General features: G+C 36.1%; 1 protein-coding gene across 1 annotated transcript; it reads right to left on the bottom strand.

The window, feature by feature from the left end:
• Positions 1–100: 100 nt before the first annotated feature.
• Positions 101–23,438, bottom strand: camkva (CaM kinase-like vesicle-associated a). Its single transcript, XM_079378335.1, has 11 exons — positions 23,308–23,438; positions 5,688–5,790; positions 5,357–5,488; positions 5,049–5,123; positions 4,398–4,536; positions 3,980–4,100; positions 3,013–3,088; positions 2,525–2,661; positions 2,352–2,430; positions 2,169–2,256; positions 101–2,037 (listed from the first exon to the last, which is right to left on the bottom strand). Exons 2-11 carry the CDS (start codon positions 5,780–5,782, stop codon positions 1,774–1,776), a joined length of 1,206 nt encoding a protein of 401 aa, XP_079234461.1. The 5' UTR covers positions 5,783–5,790; positions 23,308–23,438; the 3' UTR covers positions 101–1,773.
• Between the last annotated feature and the right edge of the window lie 807 nt (positions 23,439–24,245).

Below are 24,245 nucleotides of genomic sequence, written 5' to 3'. Positions count from 1 at the left end.
GCAATTGCAGTGAATCAGGGGACATGTAGATAAGGACTTTATGCAAAATGTTGTTTACATTTAGTACCAGACCAGAAATAAGAAACTCCATGGAAACATACACTGTCCAAAAACATTTATTCTGCATATCGAGTAACAAAATACAGAAGCCACAAACGGTGACAAACACATTAGGCTGAGCTGGTACAGTACATGAAAATGATGAATCACACATTTTACTCTACTCATTTTAATCACTTGTTTTCTGCTCTGTCTTCTATGAAAACTTTTCTCAGAAAATATATTTCAGTGTTTACAGAGCCTGCCGTCAGTGCATAAAGAGGAAAACATAGGCTAAACAGGAGAATATTCTGGTTTTCAATTGAGGTCAAACTAATGCACACAGAGGTCAAAATGTACCGTGTATAGTTCCTTTTACATTACTGAGATAATACTACCAGATACAACTCAGTGAAGCTATATACAATGAGGAGTATATTGTGACCATGCCAAAGACAATCAATTAAAACAAACAATAAACAACAAATAACTATGCCATAATGGACATGAGCTACAGAAGGATTAGCAGGTCTAGGACATTTTGATTCCTCTCTCTCCACATGGACAGTAAAAATAAGGTCTGGGTTTTAGGCAGAATACAATAACTGAACATAATATACAGATATAAGTTCAAGTACACAAACAACCATTGAGAGCAAATTGCTTGACTGCCTGTATGAAATATGGCAGGAACATCTTACCACCTTTATAGCTGTTTCACAGTATTACAGCAATATTCATATTGCTTTGTTTGTACTGCACATTAACAGAACGTTTGGAAACCCTTAGGCCTCAACATATCAGACTCAATGAAACCAGATGTATTCTATATAAAATGCAGTGCTCTTTAGAATACGGATATAAGGGCAGATTGACAAAAAGAGCTACATAATTTCTTGTAAGATTGTACAGCAAAAGAAACATGATTCAGCAGTACAAAAACACTGAGTAAGATTATATTGATATGATGATAGTATTGACAAAAAACATCATGTACATCAATGAAGTACAGCAGCAGTTTTAGTTGCTGGTAAGCCAATATTATGACGCAAAATATTAATATGAATTTTAATTCAGCAGCTGGGCTCTTCTGGATCAAATGAAATTCTACAATAAAGTCCAACCATTCTTTTGATGCAGATATATAATATTCTGCTGTGTTAATTGTTCTTTTGTTTGTTTGTGTTTGTTAATTATCTTATTTAATGGCTTTAAGATTCCTCTTTTGAGGCTGTTTTGTTTTTTAAATGTTCCTTTGCTCTTTGCAATGTGGAAAAAAAAACTGGCAAGTTTTAGGTATGCAATAAATACAACTGAAAATATTTGAACAACATAAACTTTTAATGAAATCTTTCAAAGTAAATCTAAGAACTAAATAAATAAGCTTCATCCGGGTACTGGATCTTATTTTGTATAATACCCTTAAAAAGATGGTAGCAAAGGTTTGATGAGGATTTTTTAAAATTGGTTTGAATAATCATTGAAATTAAATCATGGAGTATTACTTCAGAAGTAACAAATAATATTTCTATATAAGAAAATACAGATAACGGGACTGGGATTTACATTTTAAAGTCTTCCTAGATTACAGCATTTTGCACAAATGAAAATGTAAAATGGCGATCAAGCTTTTAAGCACAATTGAACTTTGCTCCACCATTAGATTTCGATATGAATTTATACTGTATGTACTGTGTAGGTGCTGCTCTATTTGCCCAAATGTAATCAGTCATTCTATTCCTTCCTAGTCTCCCCACTACGCTGCTGGGATGTCAGTATCTCTCCATTACACGGCATTGGAGCCGAGGCCTCCTGTGTCTGGGCCTCGGGGTGATCCAGGGCGGTGCGGGGAGGCACTGGTGTGGCAGCCAGGGGAACAGGGGTGGTGCTGGGAGTAACAGGTCCACCTGAGGCTCCCATTGCAGGACTAGAGGCTCCAGAGTCACTCTGATCTGGAGCCCTGAGTCTCTTCATCATGGTGGTCACACGGACAGCTTTCTGGATAACAAATAATAATAATGTTTTAATATGTATAACTAAAAATAATAATTCAAATTATTATTAAATTAATATATTTTAGTCCATAAACATATTGAAATTTGGCACAAATGAGGTTAGTAAGACCTTACCTTCCATTTAGCTTTAGCAAAGTTTTTCTCAATCTGAGCACAAACACCATCTTTGATGTTCTTGTCTGAGGCTGCATTTCCAGATATCCTAAACAAAACAAAAAAGATTCATAGCTGTTATTTTTTAATTAAACTATAGATAAATTATAAAATGCAGATTCTGTACTGGCAAGGGCTCCTTACCACTCATGATTGATGGCTTCCTGTGCTGTCAGTCTTTGGTCCTGATCCACCTCCATTAAACATGCAACTAGGCTTTTTGCTGCAAAGAATTTGTTGAATAGTTGAATTTGTGTTCTGATCAGAATCCCACAGATCCATCTCACACCTGCTGTACAGTGATTTGTGTACTGTACCTGAATCTGAGATGTCATCCCAATAGGGTGAGTCAAACTCATAGTCTCCAGACAGAATTTTCCGGAACAGGTTCTTATCATGATTGTCATAATCGTCATCTTCTGTCTCATCATAAAAAGGTGGGTTTCCCGACAGTCTGTTGAGAATAATAATATGAGCAGAGCATTACATTTTCCCAGGGCAAGGGGTTAATTAGGACCATAACACCATATGACAATTGATTGTTGAGGAGGGATTAGAGAAACAGATACAAGAAATACTGTGCACTTACAGAGTGGCAATGATGATCTAACACGCAATGTGACAACAGGATATGGAACGTACATGCTGATGAACTCAAGAACGTGTTGGGCAAGTGACTCCAAAACAGACATCTATGGTGTCTACTAATAAATAAAGATCTGGTTCAAGAGCACAATGAAATTAATATGTTGGACCATCTCACACAATGAATGAAATGTATATAGATGATGATGCATGAACTCACAGGATGTACATGATCACCCCGATGGCCCAGCAGTCCACCGGTCTGCCATATCTCTGTCTGCCGACCACCTCTGGAGCTATAAGAGAAAGCCTGAATTATGATAATGAGTCAAACGCAAATATATAACATAGTGCAAAACACTTTATTATATAATAGTGTTCTTAGACGTGTCATTTTGGTACTAATGTTAGTTTAATGCATTTTTTGCAAAACATTTATGATGTAATGACTACAATCTCAAGTGGTGCAAACATGAAGACCTTGAATGAACTTTAGTGTACACATATGTGACCCTGGACCACAAAACCAGTCTTAAGTCGCTGGGGTATATTTGTAGCAATAGCCAAAAATATATGGGTCAAAATTATCCATTTTTCTTTTATGCCAAAAATCATTAGGATATTAAATAAAGATCATTTTCCATGAAGATATTTTGTAAATTTCTTACCATAAATATATCAAAACTTCATTTTTTATTAGTAATATGCATTGCCAAGAACTTCATTTGGACAACTTTAAAGGCGATTTTCTCAATATTTACATTTTCTGCACCCTCAGATTCCAGATTTTCAAATAGTTGTACCTCGGCCAAATATTGTCCGATCAAACCATACATCAATGGAAAGCTTATTTATTCCCCTTTCAGATTATGTAAAATTCTCAATTTCGAAAAATTGACACTTAAGACTGCTTTTGTGGTCCAGGGTCACATATCATTATTTCAAAAATATTTTACACATTTGTGATAGTAAAAATAAATGTTTTTAAATTGCAATTCAGGAATGATGAAAGGTGTTTTGAATTTAATTTACTGCATTATTATTTCTATATAGTTATAATTAATATATAACTAGTTTTACATCATTGACACTAATATATTATAATTTGATCAGTATATTTATATTCATAACCATAATTCACAATATAGGGTGCAGTTGCATCTGAAAGATTTGACACTTTTTCTTACCAAGGTATTCTGGTGTGCCACATGGCTCTTTGATAAGACCATTTTCCAGTTTGGCCAGGTGAAAATCGCTGATTACAATTTTAGAGTTCTTCAGACGGTTGTAGTAGACCAGATTTTCCAGCTGACAGGGTGAGAAAATATAGTAGTAAATGCAATCATTGTATAAAACCTTGAACACTTCACCTAGCGAAGCCTTTAAAAGAATCAGAAATGTTATATATTTAATTAAAAAACAAGTTGCAAGACATGTCATTGATAATATTATGATTTTTAGAATGAATATTTCTTTGAAATAAATGAACACTTTAGTGCAGCTAATCAACCTTTGTCTCATGAAATGTTGTAGTCTGAGGCTGAGGTTGCATTCTGGTGCAATACCATGTGGAGACCATTAGATGGTAGTAAAGCCTCAAGTCACCTTTAGGTTTCTGTGAACGATGTGAAGAGAGTGCAGGTAAGCCACAGCCTCAAGCACCTGCCGGACCACATTGCTGGTGTCACGTTCTGAGTAGTAGCCCTGGTCCAAGATCCAGTCGAACACCTCCCTTCCTGTGGCCCTGAAGTAAAAAAAACATGATAAACAGCCAAGCCAAATATTCATGTGAGAGTCAAAATTTCCCTTGTAATATAATGACTGTGAAAAAACTTTTTAGTTTATAGAAAGAAATGCTCAAGAAGCAAGTCCAAATGCATCTTTACATAAAAAAAATTGTTCATCTAAAAAAAATGAAAATTCTGTCAACATTTAAACCAGTTGCAGTTTGAAAACGCCAGTGGCAAATGAATTTTTTATGTTTTTATTTGCTTAACCTGTTGACTGGACTGCTACAATAGTAACAGGATAAAGATAAAGAAGAATAAAAAATATGGTCTCCACTACAACCCAATCTCAAACAATAAATAAATAAATAATCCACTATATTATAGGCAAAATAGTGTATTCTATATTCCACATCCCTATCATTTTGGTTCATTTTTAAAATCTAAACACAATAAATGCAAAACATATCCATTCACACTCTTGTACTTTCTTATTCACTCTCACATACGAAAATCTCAAAGCACTTACAGCTCCAGAAAGAGGAAGTACTCTTTTCTCGTCTCAAAGACATCTACCAGCTGGAGGATGTTATGATGCTTCACCCTGCGGGGAGAGACAGAGAGAAAGCAAGAGAGAAACTGTGACACTGTGAAAGGAAGCAGAGTAGAAAGTGAAAAGAAATCATGACTATCTGCAAAAATAAAATCATTTGCATAGTAAAGAGTCGACTGCATTCTGCTACTCTTGTTGAACAAATTTCAACACTGAGCACCATCTGCAAGCACCTTTCTTTGCTAAAATGTGGATCGTATAAATAACCTGCATGGAAAACGTACATTTTCAAGATGAGGATCTCGTTTTTGGCTGCTTTTCGTACTTTTCTTCCATCTTTCTTCAGGAACTTTTTACAGGTGTACATTTTCAGTGTGTTCTTGTCCTTTGCCCTGAAGATTTCACAAAACTCCTCCCTGTTAATGAAGATGATAAAAACACATATACAGTGCTGTTGAGTCAACATCGAAAATCTGGGAATTAGAATCTAATTTACACAAAGAAAAAAAAGTATATATTAAAATTTGAAAATTTAGAAGCATATATTTTGCACAAAAAGAATACAATACACAAGAGCAAAACAAAAGGTAGACATAACCAAAGATTGGTACTTACGATTTTACTACCTGTCCCAGGTCATACTTATCGGTGACCTCTGAAGGACTGTTGTAGTCCTTCTTCTCTCCCAGAGTCAAACAGCCAAATGGCATGGCTGCTCCTACCATAGAAAACAAACACAAAAAAGTTATTTAATGGTCCTTCAAAAGTCATGTCATGGAAATTAATGATATGGACATCTCAAACCATGACATTTATTGAGGAGAGGGGTGCTATTATTTCTCTAAGCAACTGAACTTATGATTTTTGTTTGGTTGCTGACAGATTTATATTATATTATACCCAAGCTATTTCTAGGGACCAGAATAAAATTTGTGGCAGTAATAAAAATAAAAAAACACCCAAAATACTCTAGCAACCACTCTAAATACCCTAGCACCATATTGATGAGTTTTACATGGCCACTAATATTTTCTAATAACATTGTAATATTGTGTGTGTGTGTGTGTGTGTGTATGTATAATATATATATATATATATATATATATATATATATACAGTGGTGTGAAAAAGTGTTGGCCCCCTTCCTAATTTTTTATTTTATTGCATGTTTGTCACACTTTAATGTTTTAGATCATCAAACAAATTTAAATATGAAACAAAGATAACACAAGTAAACACAACATGCAGTTTTTAAATGAAGGATTTTTTTTATGAAGGGAAAACAAAATCCAAACCCACATGGCCCTGTGTGAAAAAGTGTTTGCAGGCCTCATAAGAAAGAGACTGGCCAAAAATGGCCTGCATGGCAGAGTTCCAAGACGAAAACCGCTGCTGAGCAAAAAGAACATAAAGGCTCGTCTCAGTTTTGCCAGAAAACATCTTGATGATCCCCAAGACTTTTGGGAAAATACTCTGTGGACTGACGAGACAAAAGTTGAACTTTTTGGAAGGTGTGTGTCCCATTACATCTGGCGTAAAAGTAACACAGCATTTCAGAAAAAGAACATCATACCAGCAGTAAAATATGGTGGTGGTAGTGTGATGGTCTGGGGCTGTTTTGCTGCTTCAGGACCTGGAAGACTTGCTGTGATAAATGGAACCATGAATTCAGCTGTCTACCAAAAAATCCTGAAGGACAATGTCCGGCCATCTGTTCGTGACCTCAAGCTGAAGCGAACTTGGGTTCTGCAGCAGGACAATGATCCAAAACACATCAGCAAATCCACCTCTGAATGGCTGAAGAAAAACAAAATGAAGACTTTGGAGTGGCCTAGTCAAAGTCCTGACCTGAATCCTATTGAGATGCTGTGGCATGACCTTAAAAAGGCGGTTCATGCTCGAAAACCCTCCAATGTGGCTGAATTACAACAATTCTGCCAAGATGAGTGGGCCAAAATTCATTGCAAGTTATCGCAAACACTTGATTGCAGTTGTTGCTGCTAAGGGTGGCCCAACCAGTTATTGGGTTTAGGGGGCAAGCACTTTTTCACACAGGGCCATGTGGGTTTGGATTTTGTTTTCCCTTCATAATAAAAAACTTCATTCAAAAACTGCATGTTGTGTTTACTTGTGTTATCTTTGATTAATATTTAAATTTGTTTGTCACACTTTAATGTTTCAGATCATCAAATATCAGATTTCAGATATATATATATATCAAACAGCTATTTTAAATTTTAAACTATATTTAAATAGAAAAGTTATTTTAAAGTGAAATAATGTTTCATAATATTACTGTATTTACTGTTTTTGATCAAATAAATACAGCCTTGGTTACCATAACCACAAACAGTCACAGCAATTATTAGACAAAAACAAAGTCTAATCGTCCTGTACCCCACATTCGACATTACCAAGCAAATTATCAGCCTCTCAATGTACAATATCGTTGATGACTAGAGAATTTTTGAGTGCACATTTTAATTGTGTATGTTTTGGAATGCCACTGATGTGCATGTTCATGATGGTGTGAATTTAATAAATTATGAAGAGAGTTTTTTCCGTGAAGCCTTGAGATGCCGCTCATTCATTGACAATTAAAATGCACGCAGTTGTTTCTTTCTTTCTTCCATTGAGCTTCGAGTGAGCTCCGCGACCCTGTGCTTTTCTCTCCATCTAAGCCAGAACTCAAAGAGGAGGAATAAATTCTCATTTATCTGAGAGCGAGAAAAAGGGGGAGAGAGAGATTTGGCAGACAGCACTCTCATAACCACACATGAGTGATGCCTACAATTTATTCCAAAAGTGACAATTTCCACTTGTGGCAGGAAGTAGCTCTGAAAAATTCAGATTCTTTGAACATGCAGTAATCATGCTTATTTATGACAGATCTGAGAGCAAGCGAAAGGAAAAGACCGCAGGGACACCAGATAGATAAATGACACTCATCTCCAATTATTTGCATTAGGATATCAAATGATAAGAGTGATTTTGGGTCCTATCAAAATAAAACATGGGGTGCTTCTCAATTCTTATTTGTGCATCCTCGTTTCCTTTCCTTGCGTCCTTTCCTCGCATCTTAGCTCCACCCCTTCAGGATACGAGGGAAGGATGCACATAAAAGACGCGAGGATGGAGGAATTGAATCAAGTGAAATGATATATCCTCACTCCCTTTAGCATCACTTTAGAGCGTCATCAGCTGCGCAAAATGGATCTGCCCTTATGTTGTTAAAGTTTGTTTTTTAAGACTTTCAAAATAAACATTAATAAAGCAAGATGCCCTGTTGAAATATATGACATGTATGGTTTATTTAAATTGCAAAGGTAAAACATAAATTAAAAATTATTACAACAGATGAGAAGGGGAAGGAGAATTTACACGTGCGTCAGGTTTTTCGATGAAAAAGACTTCCGCATAGGATACACCTGTGTATCCTCGCTCATAGCTCCTTTGGAAGGCTCCTCACTCCTCGTTCCTCGCCTCCTCACGGTGCAATTAGAGAATTGAGATGTCCTTCAAGATGGCTAAGCTTGATCGGTTTCCGGGTCATAGGATGGAGGACGGAGGAGCGAGGAAGCGAGGAGGGATATTGAGAAGCACCCTTGGGCTGTGTCCAAATTCAGGGTCTGCATCCTTCGGAGTACTCATTTGAAGGATGTTACGTCACAGCGCCGCGACGAAGGCTGTCCAACTTCGTAGGATCCTTCAAATGTGGCCCACAAATACGTCCTCCTTTTCCCCGAATTGGAAGGATGGGTGTGGTGGATCCTTTCCCGTCCTACCTATCCCACAATTCTTTTCGGCAGAGCGTAATGGCGGACGAAGCGAGCGGTAGCGGAGTGGGAGAGGAGTTTCTCTGACAAAACAAGCTAAAGTTTATGCTTCGGCTCAATGAATTTGTAGGAGAAATTAGTAGAATACTTAAAAACAAATAAAAATAGGCTATAATGGCTTACCTGGATGTGACTGTCTTGTAGTCTGATATAAAAAACTCTCCGACAACGAGCAAAGAAAGTATTTAATTTATTTAATTGCTTTATTTCTTCCAAAAGAATTCAAATGAGGAGAATAACTCTTTGTTTGTCCATTTTCCCGCTTCTTGCTTGGCGCTGTCACGGTTGCTAGGCGACAGGATATGAGCAACGGGTAAGGGAGGGAACTGAAAGAAGGGTAGGCTGTCCAAATTCACAAACACCGACTTCCGGGTTTTGCGGACGTCGGAGGATCCCTCCTCCTTCAACCGGGTAGGAAGGATCCTAAGGAGGATGCAGACCCTGAATTTGGACACAGCCTTGGTCTGAACGCTAGTTGGTGCTCCAGTATAATCGGTCCGCCGAAACGCATCCAGTGAGAAACGTTCCGCGGTGCAAAAATAAGTGCGATTAAAATGCGTTAAAAAAATTTTACGCGTTATTTTTGTGTAATTAATTAATCTAAATTAACGCGTTAAAGTCCCGGCCCTAATATATATATATGTTACGTGTCTGTTTCTGTTTAGTCCCCTTTTGCCCTTATTTGGTTCTTCCTGTTCTGGTTTAGTTAATTAGTAATCATCGTTTAGTCCTTTCACCTGTTTTCTGTTAATTATCTAGTTTGCTCCTGTGTTCCCCGGTCTTTATAAGTCCTCAGTTCTCCTTATGTCTTTGTCAAGTCTTAAAGTTATGCTTACGTGGTTTATAGAATGATTTATTGTATCTCTTGTGTTATTAAAGATTCTGTTTTCTACTTACCCGCTGGTTCCTGCTGTCCTTCGTGGAGCGTAACCATAACTATATATATATAAAATAGAACTCTAGGACAAGTTGAAAAAAAATGCTGATTTAGTAATAATATAGTTTAATGAAATAATGAAAGATTTATAAGCAATCTTTAAAAGTCCTGGCAGTTTTGACCTAGAACACCAAATTATGTAAATGATTATCTGCACAGCACAAGAGTTAAAAATAAGTTCTTCTGTATTCCAGGGAAAAAACTCATACAAGTTTGACATGAGGGTGAGTAAATGATGACAATTTTCAGTTCTGGGTAAATAATGTCTGTAAGACAAAACGAGGCTGTGACCCATTTTATCTGCAATATGATATACTGTATGTCTGAGTGAAACTTTCAACCAAATTAGATTTTTAAGTACAACGGACAAGATTACTTTTTTTCTTTTTGATCTGATACCAAGACGGTTGCTCTTTCAGTTGCAGTCAATTTTAGACTAAAAAATAATATAATTTGGCCATCAAAGACGTATTCATTTTTTTATATAAGCACTAGAAAGCTTGATAGCTTAGCATTTTCTCTTTGTGTTAGTACTTGCTTTAATGTGCACTTATTTTGGAGGTTTCCTAGGGGGTATTCCTTGGGTAATAAACCCTACAGGGTTTAACATTAAAATTAACTAGAGAACTAGTGAAACAACCAAAGAAGAACAAAGTGCTCAAATCTAAATGCACTACCCGCAGAGCCTAAAATCCCACAGACCCCTACCAGTGCTAAACTCCCCTTATGCAGCACATCATGTGACACTCCGTTAGTTTAATCTTCTCAGAAGAGCCTATAGACTCTCAAAACTGTTGCCAATTCTTCTAAAAATGCTGCTTTACTCTTTTGAGAGCTGGGAGGACAGCCATTATCTATGGCAGTACAACGCACTGAAACAAACAGCAAAAAGGCCTCACACAAACAAGCAATTACACAAGCAATTGGCAGTACAATTGCACCGCTACTCTGGTCTGACCCAACAATTTGCCAAACACCATGATAGACCTCAATCGCACTGAAGCTCGACCGGATAATGTGACAAGAGTTTTGTCTCTAAAGGCTTTGGGCTTTCAACATTAACAAAGAACCAAGACAAAAACCAGCACAATAGTTCACATGCACTGCACGCCTCTGAACTCTGCCGGGCTTGAACTTACTCTGAAACTCTTTGTTTGATGTTACAGTACAAAAACATCCTATTTTCTCTCCTCCACTCTCCAAGAATAGTCCAGAAAAGGCAGGAGAGTAGACTGAAGCATCATTACCACCCAGTGCCAGAGTATCGACCAAAAAAAGGCCATTCCTGATATCCACAGTAAAAAAGGCATTACATAAATTACAGGCTGAGCAAGAGGCTGTTTGCTTTGCCCGTCACAGGAGCACCAAGGTCTCTAATTAATCTCCCCTTGGCCCCTATGATTGCAGGAGACACTGGCTTTGCAAGGCCAATACATGCATGGTAATGAGGGGAGAGAAGCACTTTAAAGACAGTGTGGAGAAGAGATGTTTAAAAAACTAAATTGGGAATGTTTAGTGTGCATGCTACCATTTTGATTAACTCTATTTGCCTGTGGCAAGCTTTTTATTTATTTTTATTGATTTCGCTTTGTTAGTATTTTTTGTAACCAGGTATTACCATTCCAATTTTGATTTTAAAACCATGTTTCATCTAAAAATATTGATAGACCTTAGTTACGGTAGCGCCATATTAAATTTTTGACATGAATGGAAACGAGTGTAAGGGATGGATTGAGACGAGGTATGCAAGTACAGTGCGTTTAATGGATTGTACTGTTGTTTAACAATATACCAATTGTTCAGCTGACAGTATTTCTGGAATTTAAAAAAAACTCTGGAAAAGAGATCAGCTGAAATAAAACAAAAAAGCAGGTTGCCAATCACAGGTTTTTGAGCAAAAATCAGTCGGCTCTAATTGATGGCCGGTGCATCTCTAAAATTCAGTATGGCATCTAACCTGACTAAGGTCTATTCAACTAAAATAAATGCATGACCAAAAGCTCAATTACATTCATGCAGGACATTTCTGTGTCATCACATTGCAAAAAAGCACCAAGAGGAATATTTATTTTATTAGCGACCATAAAATGAATTTTAAAAGCATAACTCTATAGTATATATAGTAAAACATGTTTGAGTTCACACTGAAATCTTTGGAAATTTCTCAAGTTTCGATTTGCTCTCCATTTAAACTCACTGCTGTCTAGGAAAAAGATATTAAGAGATTCAATTAATATTTTTTCTTCATTTTCCCAGAAACGGTCTTAGCACATCTGAAGTACATGCAAAAATGCAATCATTGCAAGTAATAAAACTAAATCGAGTCCATTAGGTAACACAATAAACATATAAAAGAATAATTTGGACAATACTGTCTCAGTGGCAGCTGCACTTTTTCTTTGGCTGCAGAAGTCAGGAAAAGGGAAGATGCGAGACACCAAGGAAATCTGTTGCCATTTGTAAGCACATTTCTGGTGAGCAAATTTGTAAATGAAAAACTCTTCTAAACATTTCTTGCTGAAGAGTTACTCAAGCTTCCATCAGCAGGGAGATAACACATTTAGACGCTCGTCGAAATCCTCTAAGGATTATAGGGTCATCTCTGCTTCTTATATTTTGTCTTTAGAAAGCAATAGACAAAATATAACCCTTTTACCTTGTTTCTGATCAATTATGTAATCCAGCTTCAGTATTTGTGTGCGCATGTGTCTCCTCGCCGTGGAAGCTGTCTGTGCTCTGCAAAGCTGAACATTCAGTTTGAAGCCTAGGGCATTGTTTGGCTCTCTCTCTGCAGAGCTGCCAGCTGTGTCTACATTTGCTGTCACTCAGCCTTTTCTATAAGACATTCTGCAAAGCCATATAGTGTTCCTAACTAAAGCTGCCTACTGAGCTTAACATCAAATAAGATTTTGGAAGGGTTTCAGAACCAGCACTGTTCAAACAAATAATGATATTTGGATTCATTCGTGCGATGGCATGAGTTTACCTTGACTGAATAACTGTACTATGGTTTTACCATTAAGCTGAAAGCACTCATCAGAAAGATAAAACATAAACGAGATCTGCTCAATGAGTTTAAAGAGAGCAAATTGAGACTTTTGTCTCTGTGATCAACAATGTCTCAAACTGTGCTCAGATTTGCCAAAACATCAAAGTTAGGGATTCTAGAAATACAACACTTTGCTATTCAGCATTATCTCATTTTGTTTCTACTTTAAACATCTAAAAACAACTAAACAAACATTTATAAGAACTCAATTAAGTCTCTTAAACTATAAGTGCAACATTTCAGCAATAAAATGTCCTCTGAGCAGATTAGTACGGAAGTTCTAAGCGGCCATGCATTATTATAATTTTTCTGTCTTGTTTTCTCGTGATCACGACTTAATTTTCTCGTGATCTCGACATAACGAAAGTTGTTTTGTCGTTATCACGACTTAATTTTTCTCGTGATCTCGACATAACGAAAGTTGTTTTGTCGTTATCACGACTTAATTTTTCTCGTGATCTCGACATAACGAAAGTTGTTTTGTCGTTATCACGACTTAATTTTCTCTGTGTATTCGGCATAAGAAAATGCTATAGAAGCAGCATCATCGCAGCATCATGGATGATCGTATTCGCTTTTACTTTGATCAGGGACTCACTCAAACTGAAATAATAAAAATAAAAATATGGTATAAGTACCATCCCAAATATTGAAGGTGTTGTGTGTGTGACCGACTACATTGATCCATGATAGAATACTTGTCATGCATATTCATACTCGGACATTTTAGCTCTGTGTCTGTCAGTGATTGACGACTTACACATAAGTGTTCGACACTTGAGAAGGAGGCTGTCGGGTCTGCAACTTTATCGTCGAAGACAATATAGCGACCCTGATTTTCTCACTATAGCTACAATTACGTCGTGAGAAAACGGGTTTTAGGTTGAGATCAACAACTTTCGTTATGTCCAGATAACCACAAAACAAATTTCGTTATGTCGAGATCACGAGAAAATTAAGTCGTGATAACGACAAAACAACTTTCGTTATGTCGAGATCACGAGAAAATTAAGTCGTGATAACTACAAAACAACTTTCGTTATGTCGAGATCACGAGAAAATTAAGTCGTGATAACTACAAAACAACTTTCGTTATGTCGAGATCACGAGAAAATTAAGTCGTGATCACGAGAAAACAACACAGAAAAATTATAATAATGCATGGCCGCTTAGAACTTCCGTAGATTAGTAAACATACACAAAATGACACAGAAAAGCAAAAGAAATTTAAAACCAGACAGATTTGCCTGTGGAAACAAAGAGATAGACATCAATGTCTTACAATAACCCTGCTACAATTTGTCCTGTAATTCCATTATGTGTCTGTCTACGTTCAATTAGCAAAGTGCCATTTGAGCATTTACTACACTAAATTGGCCATCAAGCCTCCATCGGCCATAACAAGTGTGTTTTATTCTCCTCTTAGCTAAAAAACATGCTCTCTTGCAGCAATCAAACAAATGAAGAGACATAACATCAATTAGCTGTGAGTCAACAAACGGAGACAGACATTATTTATCAAAACACATTCATATGGATGAATTTATTTTTAGAAATGGGTACTTAGTAATCTAATTGATGGTGCATCATGTTGTTGTGTCTCTCATTTGGCACAATCATAGCATTAGGCTGTGTGTTGTAAATGTTCTCTGGCCATGAAAGCTGAGGCTTGATTAAAAACAAGGGAATTGTCCCCAATCATACGACAAAATGTGATTGTGCATAATCATGGACATTATAAACGCTTCTTTTACATAGATCTCTGGATACCTGATTCTGATTGGACAATCATGGCATTCAGCACTCCGATATGTTGGCATCATCTTTCATCTTATTTATCGACTGAAGTGAAAAGGATTTTTTCTGAGGAGATTTTTCTTGTTGCTGGGCTATTTGTACTGTAATTTACAGTGTAATTGATTGCCTTTTTGTTTTAGTGGAAGCTATAATATACAGTTAAATTATATATATACAGTATATATACAGTATTTATATATATATATATATATATATATATATATATATATAAAATAAAATAAAAAACTTAAGTCAATATTACATGTTATTTATTTATTACATGTTATTTGTCATTCATTTATTTGGTGAGTAATAAGTGGGATAATGTACAGTCAGCCCTTTCCACACTATTGCCATAACACAAAACTGCTAGGTGACTAATTATTTATTAAATTTCAAGGCCAAATGTATCATGTTTACAGCCTGAGACATCCAGATGCCTCAAAAAAGATCAATCTGCAACCTAAATGCAGCTTCTGAGTCTAAAAGAAATTTATTGATTACACCCATTTACGTAAATGGCCTAGAAACTTTTTCCTAAACAAAGAAATCTACAGTCTGGGATTTTTTTTTTTTTTTTTTTGGTTTCAAGTAGTTTTAAGAAATGTATTAACTTCAATTGTTCAAATGTGGATGAAACATAAAAGCCTTTTAATATCAAACTGACAAGTTTGAAAGTTAGATGTAGGATTACTAATGCTCTTGTGTTCTTTCCGGAGTCCAGTTGTTAAACTGACCTTCCCACAGGGCTATGAACTAATGATGGACATTAGAAAAAGACCTGAGACTTCAAGCTTACAATCTTTACGAGATATTACACTCAATTGTATTAATATATCAGATAAATACCCCACTGATTTACATAAATCAGGAGGAAGAATGAAATTTGCATAAACCCTATATAACCCCAGCTAATCTACATTCAGAGCACTGAACTCATTTACAGTGAGCTCACAACTCATTTACTTGTCTATCATTTCCAATACAGCAAAAGCACTTTTATCTGGTGTTATTTACCACATTATCCACAATATTCTTCACAATGATATTGTGCTGTGAAATATAGTTGGATTCATGATGTGCAGTGAAAGTAATGCAAGCTATTCATAATATGACTCAAATGAGGAAAAATACACCATCCATTTGCATTAGTGACTGAATATGAAATAGGCATTCTTTTCAGATTTACTTAATAAGAGCGTCTCAGTCTTTTTTGTCCTTTTCTGAGAGCTTGTCAAAATGATTTTTTAAATAGTAATACATTAAACATTTGAACTGTTTGAAAAAGGAAAAATAACCTCTCTTTACAAACACAAAGCCAGGATTTAGTTCATGTCTTTGAGCTGTCACTCCTCCACAGTTAACCATCAGTCCAGTGAGATGAAAACTTTTACTTCCAAGAAAATGAGTTATTGCACTTCATTTTCATTTATTACTTTTTCTATGAAGATTTTTAATTCTCAGAGTGAACCTGCTAAAAATGCAGCCTCATCTCTGCCATGATGACACGTCTGTTTATCTGAGCAAAGTTTTGATTCTGATCCAAAGCAAAACATTTGCGTGATTACAATATCAATGTAATATCAATCAAAATATGCATGATAACTTGTTGCTTATTTGCTGTAGGAAAATCAGGAAAGAAATAAACGAAACAACACACAAACACATTTGCTTTTTCATAAATGATAATTATATGATTAACTTTTAAACTAAACCAGCTTAACTGCAACAGATACTGACAGCTGTTTCATTTACTTTGACATTTCCACAAAAAACTCCTCCCGTGCTCCTAGGAAAAAAGTATCAAGCAACCTAAGGTATAGGTAAATGATGTTTAAAGCAAATAATCTGAGGAAGGTATGACTTAATTTACCAAATGTGAATCCCTTTTCTGCCAAGTACACTGTTAACAAAACCTACAGTAATTATTAAACAAAAATACATGTTTAAAATACATTTAAAATCAAAGGTACACAAGCCTGAGAACAGAATTTCTCATAATCTGTCAAAAACATGTCATATCTCACGTTCCACTATTATATAATGCAACACACCAGATTTCTAGAGATAGAGGTCTGTAGATGGCCACCACAGGCCTAACAGACAGCAGGATTTATAGGTCTCTTCAAAGGGTGAATCTTATCAAGCTGTGGTGAAACAGTAGGTGCCAGATGGCTTAGTACAGCACCAAGACGCACACACAAAAAAACTCCCTCCCTTACACCAAGGAGAATTCTGACACAAATCATGATGCTGGAACTCACTACACAATAATTAAACACATTTCATCCACATTAAAACTCTACTTTTCTAGTGTAATGGTCATATGGAATGTGCTTGAAAACATTCCTGAGACTCAGTGGACAACATCAAAGAGCACAATACAAGCATGTCTTATTCATTTTGTTAATAAAAGTTAGATTTTTAATATAGGCCTATGCGAACTTGCCATTGTAGCTACTAATACTGAATTGCTGCTGAGGTAAACAGACGCTCTCGATCTTTCTCTGCTGTATCTTTCCGATGCTGTAGAAATGGTCATTAATTCTTGATTTGGGTATGGTGCAGGTAATAATATGATCAAAAAGTCATGGCAACAAACGACTTCCTAAGTTGAAACGATTGACTTTCACAATCATTTTGATTCAACTTAATTCATGTTTTACTGTTGCTTATTGTCATTGTAGGTTTAGGCTTCTTTTTCCATTAATTTGAATGAATATACAAATTAATAACATGAGTTTTATTTATTTTCTGTTACAAAATTTTCATTTATTTATTTTTAACACCGCACCCCCAGCACCCCCATTTTTCTTGGGCTGCACGCCAGGGAGTTCTGCAGCACCCTCAGCACCCCTACATCACGCCGTAATGAATACAAGCTTCAAAGAAGGCAGTGCATCTTATCTTACCTGTCTATAATACCTCCAAAATGCCACAAACTGGTGCAGTCAGAACCTTCCCAAAAAGACTTGCGTTGTGTCTCTGAGGAATGGCTAATTGGAAGAATTATGTGTGTATTAAGAACCCTGGATTTGCTTCACACCCAGTCTGTTAATCTGTCCATTCTGTTCCTTATGTTGTTTGTTGCCTTGGTTACAGTCATACATAAATGCAGTGGTACAGTACAGTGCAGTTGCTTTAGAGTACAGCCAGCAGTTGTTGGGCTGGTGGATTCAAGAGGAGGGGAGCTGCTTATTGTGCAGCACTGCACAACGCAAGTAAACAATTCGACATTTAAGCACTCATGAAAATCTCTTTCTAAGGTGTTCTTGGAATATGACTAAAACTTCCAGACTCCAGATTCCTGATTTTTAGAGTGTGTGAGAAATCCCACTGTACTATTCCGCTGTGCAGAAGCAAAATGCAGTTTCAAAATTGAGTTATGAAAAATGAAGTTTCTTAGATTATGATCTGTGCTGTGACAGATGGGTTAAGCTCAACTGTGCACAGATTCAGAGAAAACAGAATGTGAAAACTCAAATCAAAACAATAAAAAAAAGAAGCCATTTTTTCTGTTTTAGTGTTGGTATTCAACTGCAGGAGACAAAACACTTAAGGGCAAACTTGGTGTCAAAAATGCCTATTATCAAATATACTGTACGGTTAATAAAGATAATGCAACTATTAGTTGAAGAAATTAAATAAAGACATAAAGCAATGCAATCATTCCTCCAAATAAATCTGTAAGTATCAGTGCAAAAAAAAATCAATCAATCATGAAATGATTATTCTACAGGAATTGCCTGGATCATGAAAATTGATCTCTACAGGTAGCTGAGGTTGGAAAATAAGAGGGCTTTGTGTCATCAGTAATAAAAGAAAGTTATTTGTTTTTTAGTTCTGCGCATCCCATAATTCTCAGAAAATGTTCTTCACAGACATGAGAGAAATGAGATATGCCATGGCACTGAACAAAGAGAACTGCTCAGTTAACTTCATTTCCTGGCTGTTCTGGGCATGCTTCCACCGAAAAACATTGAGGGTGGATCACTTAACAACAAGCACCCGCCTCATGATAACACCGTTTCCCAGGCAACAAAAAAGGAGGGAAAAGCAATAGCTTCTGGATTCCAACAGACTACAAAAGCAAAGATGTTGCTCTGTTTTATTCCATGGCTGCTTTTCAAGTATTAGCTTGCAGTGAGAGAACCACAACAACACTTCTCAAGAGAAGTCTCAAATTCTCCAGCTCTAACTTGGATGTCTTACATCAGACTGCTCTCTTGCTGCGTTAGAGCTAGTTTTTGGAATCGGTGATGGGTATGTTAGCAGCAAGCAATAACTCCCGAATGCTGGTAATATGATAAAACATCTCCCTCCGAGCGCTCCACATTACGACACCAGGCTTCCATATTATCACTGCTAACCCAAACTATGTTTTCAAACTATAAACCTAAACCTAAAAAAGAGACACCATTAAAGCCAAAACTCTAATTATAAGATAATCTAATTATAATATAAGACCTGGTTTACAAAGACAGAGACTCAATTTTCACGACTGGATGAAAACCAACACTACATAAAAAAGAAAGATATTATGATAAATGAAATCCAACTGAACATCTGATTAAACTGTGCTCACGCTAATGTTAATACTAAAAATAAATGGACTCTCTAAAACTATTATCTACTGTTACTGGAAGTATTACGCAGATATGGTGCTTTAATGTCCCTTGAACTTGTGTGAAACTAATGACTCAAATCCACTGACCGGATCCCAGCTCCATTAGACCTGCATGTACTAATCCATCCCCAGATGATGATGGAAATGTTGACTACATGAAATGAGTGGGTGGATAAAATATTAATTAACATCTTCATTTTACATTCCCCTTTATATCTGACATTGGACAGTCACTCTCTGAAGCCGAGTTACTGTCCTTAACCAAGGAAATTAAAGTTATTTTTTATCTATGTATTTTTTTTAAATTCAAAATAGAATGTAAATGTAAAATTGACAGTCCAACAGTTTAAACACATTTGATTGCATTTCATATTCATGTTAAATAAAGTTATCAGTTCTAAATAAGTGTCTTTGTCAGGAGACAGGACAGATTGAGACACTCCAGGCAGGGGCATAAATCTAGGTCATGAGGGCATGTGTCGTGTGTGATGCTTTTTTAAACAAGGTCCCCCATAAAACTCAGAAACTGTAGATTCAGTCCTATTATTTGTCTTCTGTAATTTTTACTCCAATCCATCTCTCTATTTGCCTCTCTGCTTCTCTCATTCACACACACACACACACACACACACACACACACACACGCAGACACAGTGATATTCGTCCTCTTATTTTATATGCTTAGAAGCAGCTCCAGGGAATTTGGTGTCAACTGGAGGTTTCTATTTAGACAGAAATAAAACAGACAAGATCTCACTATCTCAAACACACACAGGCTGCATCTCAGTGACGTTTCTCCCATGATAAAAGCTGTCTCTCCCGGCTATGGCAATAGTAACACTGTGTTAAGCACTTATTTTATAGATATGTTCCTGTAGGTGATTAAATCTAAATCATGACAGTTATGACAGTACTGCTGTTTAAAGACAAAGCTGTATGGTTTCTGCCATTGTATCTCTCCATTATTCACAACTAAAACAGGAATTCTGTAGCATTTTCTACATTACATTATTTGCATTATTATTATTAATTGCATTGTTACTTTTTAAACTGCTTTATTTTCTCTTCTTTATAAAGCTTTTGAACAATGAATTTGTATGACTCTTCCCAGTCATTCATAATTTGTGGATGAAGACTTAAAAAAAGAATCATAAAGACTGCACTTTCTTGCTCTAGGCAGTTTCTAGCCAATTCAACATTTTAGAGCTTTTTCTTAGAATAAAGTTATAATCACTATATATTCACGTATTTAAAAACCCAAATTTGATTCATTTAAATGATTTTCCAGGCCTACAGTCAAAATTCTCTGACACTTCCTGGTGTTCCATGGTCATGGAGACCTTGTGAAAAGGTCAGAATTAAACAATTATTTTCTGTTTTCCACAAAATTGCACATAAACAAACACATACTGTACAATTTAAAAAAAAGCCTCTCATGCTCACCAAGGCTGCATTTTATTTGATCAAATATAGAATAAAATACCAATATTGTGAAAAATTATTACAAATTTAAACTGTTTTCTAGTTTCTTCATTTTCAGCAGTAATTTCTCCAGGCTTCAGTTTCACCTGCTCCTTCCTAAATCATTAATTTCTTATTATTATGAATGGTAAAAACAGTTGTGCTGTTTAATATTTTTGTGAAAACTCTATTTTTTTTTTTTTTTTCAGGATTCTTTGATGAATAGAATGTTCAAAAGAACAGCATTTATTTTAAATATAAATTTTTGGAACATTGCAAAGGCTTTTCTTGTCACTTTTGAACAATTTAATGCATCCTAATGCATCTAAATAAACGTATTAATTTCTTCTGAACTAAAATCATATTGAACATTTAAATGGCAATTTATATTACAAAATTATGTAAAGAAAAAAAAAGAAAAAAAACATCACTTAGAAATAGCCAAAACTCTGACACTAATATTTCCGCAACAGGCACTTGAATAGTGGAAGAAGCACACAGATTTAGACCCTCTTAACAGCTAACCACTGGATTATAATTGGTTCTATTGTATATTTTGGCAGCCTCCATCTGAACCACAAATGATCAACAGGTTGTTGAGTAAAAATAGAAAGATCAGGCTAGATCTGACACCTCCAACTACTCTGGCCAGTGGTCAGCCATTATACAAGTGTATTGTTTTGATTTAGTTTTGGGAAATCTGCAGTGGGGGGGGGGGGGGGGGGTGCTTTTGTTTATCACCTCTGATGCAGTGCGGGTGTTGGCTGGGGGTGGAGGTGGGCCAGGTGTTATGTTATATAAAGGGATGACGGGCCCTGCTAAGAGCTCTGGAGAACAGGATGGTGTTTTGAACAGAGGTGGTGGGTGGTGTTTTAGCCCGTGGGTTGAATTCACACACACATACTGTACAGACACTGACACAAACACAGTGTCCGGGCTTCTTTTTGCTCATTTTCTATGGGAACCACAGAGAGCAAGGTCAGTTTTGCTATATTCTGTCTACTGATGCCATAACATCATCATCATCATCTGTAAAAAAAAAAAAAAAAAAAGTAGATGAACTCCTTTAAACATTATGGGGTGGTAATTAAAATTAAATTAAGAGGTGGACACACAATACAAACTGACGACAAAAACTTTTCCTCTTTCATGAGTAAAAAAATAACATAGAATGTAACAACTAAACAACGGAATGTGTTGTTATACACTACAGCGCAACAATCATTGACTGTTACATAAGAAATAATGGCCTTTCAAAAAATACTGTGACCACTAAATTACAGGTTTAGAGCATTTAAAGGAAAATTCTAGGTTAAGCTCCATTACCACAAGAAAAAAAAAACATAAAAATGTTTAAACGTTCATCAAATGTTGGAAGTCTATAGGAAAAGTGCATAGTTATTGCAAAACATTATTACAAACACACACATATGTGTGCATAATATAGATAGACTTTTATACACATACACACACAGACACACATGAGTCTGTTGTCATCTACATGTTTAAACAAATGATCAAGCCTGACCTGATGGGGAGGGTTGTAACACCTTCCACTGTATGTTCCATTTCCGCACAAAAAAGCGCATTGGGTGCACACCACACTTGCACATATAGACATATATAACACAATAAAGTAAAAGTAAAGTAGAGGAGAAAATGTTTGTATTGCTGTTAATGTGCTAGTTTGAACCAGCAGCACTCTTTGTATCAGACATTAATTTACACAATTTAGGTATATGTAGTACATTTCTAAACCACTTAAATCTGAAGAACATATATATGGGATTATTATATCAATGTTTTAGTTATCCAGAACAAACTCCAGTCAGTTACAGATGCTGAAACAAAACCCTTAAAATGTCATTATGTGCATCTTTGGGCTACAGGTGGTACATGATGTCTCAGACTGAAAAAAAGGAACACAAAAAAATCTAATAACCTGTTTATTACCAGCAAGGATTTACCTGTTTTAATAAATGACCCGCATATTTCTGACCACTACCACACATAATTCAACAATGCACATTTCTCGTCAAATAAAGAGGACAGTTCAACTAAAGAGCCCACTGCACTTATAACTTCTAATAAACATTCAAAACATCAAAAGATGGAATTACAGAACTTGCCTGAATAAGAAAGGCTTTGCTGTCAAGAAATAACGAACGACAGTCTCGCGCGCAGCAGACGCAGTGATTTGGGTTTGATGTAAACAGATTTGAAGTGCTTTTTACACTTAACTGGCTAAATTCACCTGATGGAAGTGCAAGCCTGCAAATACATATGTAAATACAAACATGACTGGCGCAGAACCTCTTAAAGTTGTTAAAAGAGTTTGTGCTACCCGCTTGTTTTAGCCACAGGTGAATTATCTAAAGAAATTTGAAGGGAAAAAAATATTAGCGCGGTCCCTTAAACAAAACTAGCACATTCTATTACGAAAGCGTTCGGCAAAGTCCTTAAGGAAAACAAATATACGCATTCAGCGGCAACAGTTGTGTGGAATTAATATAAACTCGAAGACTTACCGGATAATTTGAACGTTTCAGAGAAATAGGCGTTGTCGACCGTTCTCGTTCCTTTCCTCTGAGCGTCTCCTGATGATGTTTGAGTTCGCGGTAATTTTGGCCAATATTCCGCGTGCCACGTTCTATTCGCGCGCTCTGCTGCCAACCCAGAAACCTGCACTTGGAGAGCACGCTCCCTTGCGCTCTCTTTCTTTTGCTCTCTCTCTCTCTTTCTCTCTTTCTGTCAGGTAGATGTGCAGTATAGCTTTACTGCTCCAGCTCAAACTGCGCTATGCTGCTCAGCCAGGTTTTACACAACTATAATCACCCGTCTGGTGATTGAACAACAGTGTCTGAGAATATGTGTCTCTAAGCCTTTCCTATCAAATTAATGTAAAGTTGTAAGTTTCTCATTGAAATGTATGACCAGTTGTGAGAACACACACATCCTTATAACAGTAAAATGGTCGAAAACAGTTGGGGGTTAAATGAAAAGACTAAAAAGCTCCCATTAAATGTAATGGTCCGTCCCTGTTAAATGTCTTAATATTTTGGATGAAATAATTCATCATTTAAAGATAAAAAAACATGATATTATATAAATAAGCATACATTTTAAATTAGTTTACTACTTTGGAGTGAACAATAAAATAAAATCAACAGTTTTAATAGGGAAACCAGCAGAACGGACATGGGCCTAAGTTGTATTTGAAACTGCTATGATCGTACAGTACAAAACTTTCAAAATCCCAACCTGGGACATGTCCCAAAATTATTCCCCTCTGTCTCACCCCTACTGTCCTGTAAAATAAAGGCAAATGCAAAAATAAAAAGGAACTTCAAGAAGAATTTAAAGAACCTCTTTCTCACATAATCTAATTTCCCATCATCTTCACTTTCTTGCCATAAATCAAGATAGGCTATAATAAAAGTTAAATGGCTTGAATTTGACCAGAGAT

This window comes from Barbus barbus, assembly GCF_936440315.1.
Source record: "Barbus barbus genome assembly, chromosome: 25".
Taxonomy (NCBI): domain Eukaryota; kingdom Metazoa; phylum Chordata; class Actinopteri; order Cypriniformes; family Cyprinidae; genus Barbus; species Barbus barbus.
The sequence above is the reverse complement of the archived record's forward strand: the minus strand, read 5'-3'. Positions and strand labels throughout refer to the sequence as shown.

Excerpts from the sequence above, each read along its gene's own strand:
- camkva (XM_079378335.1), bottom strand. The coding sequence starts at position 5,782 with ATGCCATTTGGCTGTTTGACTCTGGGAGAGAAGAAGGACTACAACAGT. Across the intron at positions 5,489-5,687 it reads CTGGGACAGGTAGTAAAATC|GGAGGAGTTTTGTGAAATCT; the intron begins GTAAGTACCAAT and ends CTTCATTAACAG. Across the intron at positions 4,537-5,048 it reads TACTTCCTCTTTCTGGAGCT|GGCCACAGGAAGGGAGGTGT; the intron begins GTAAGTGCTTTG and ends TTTTTACTTCAG.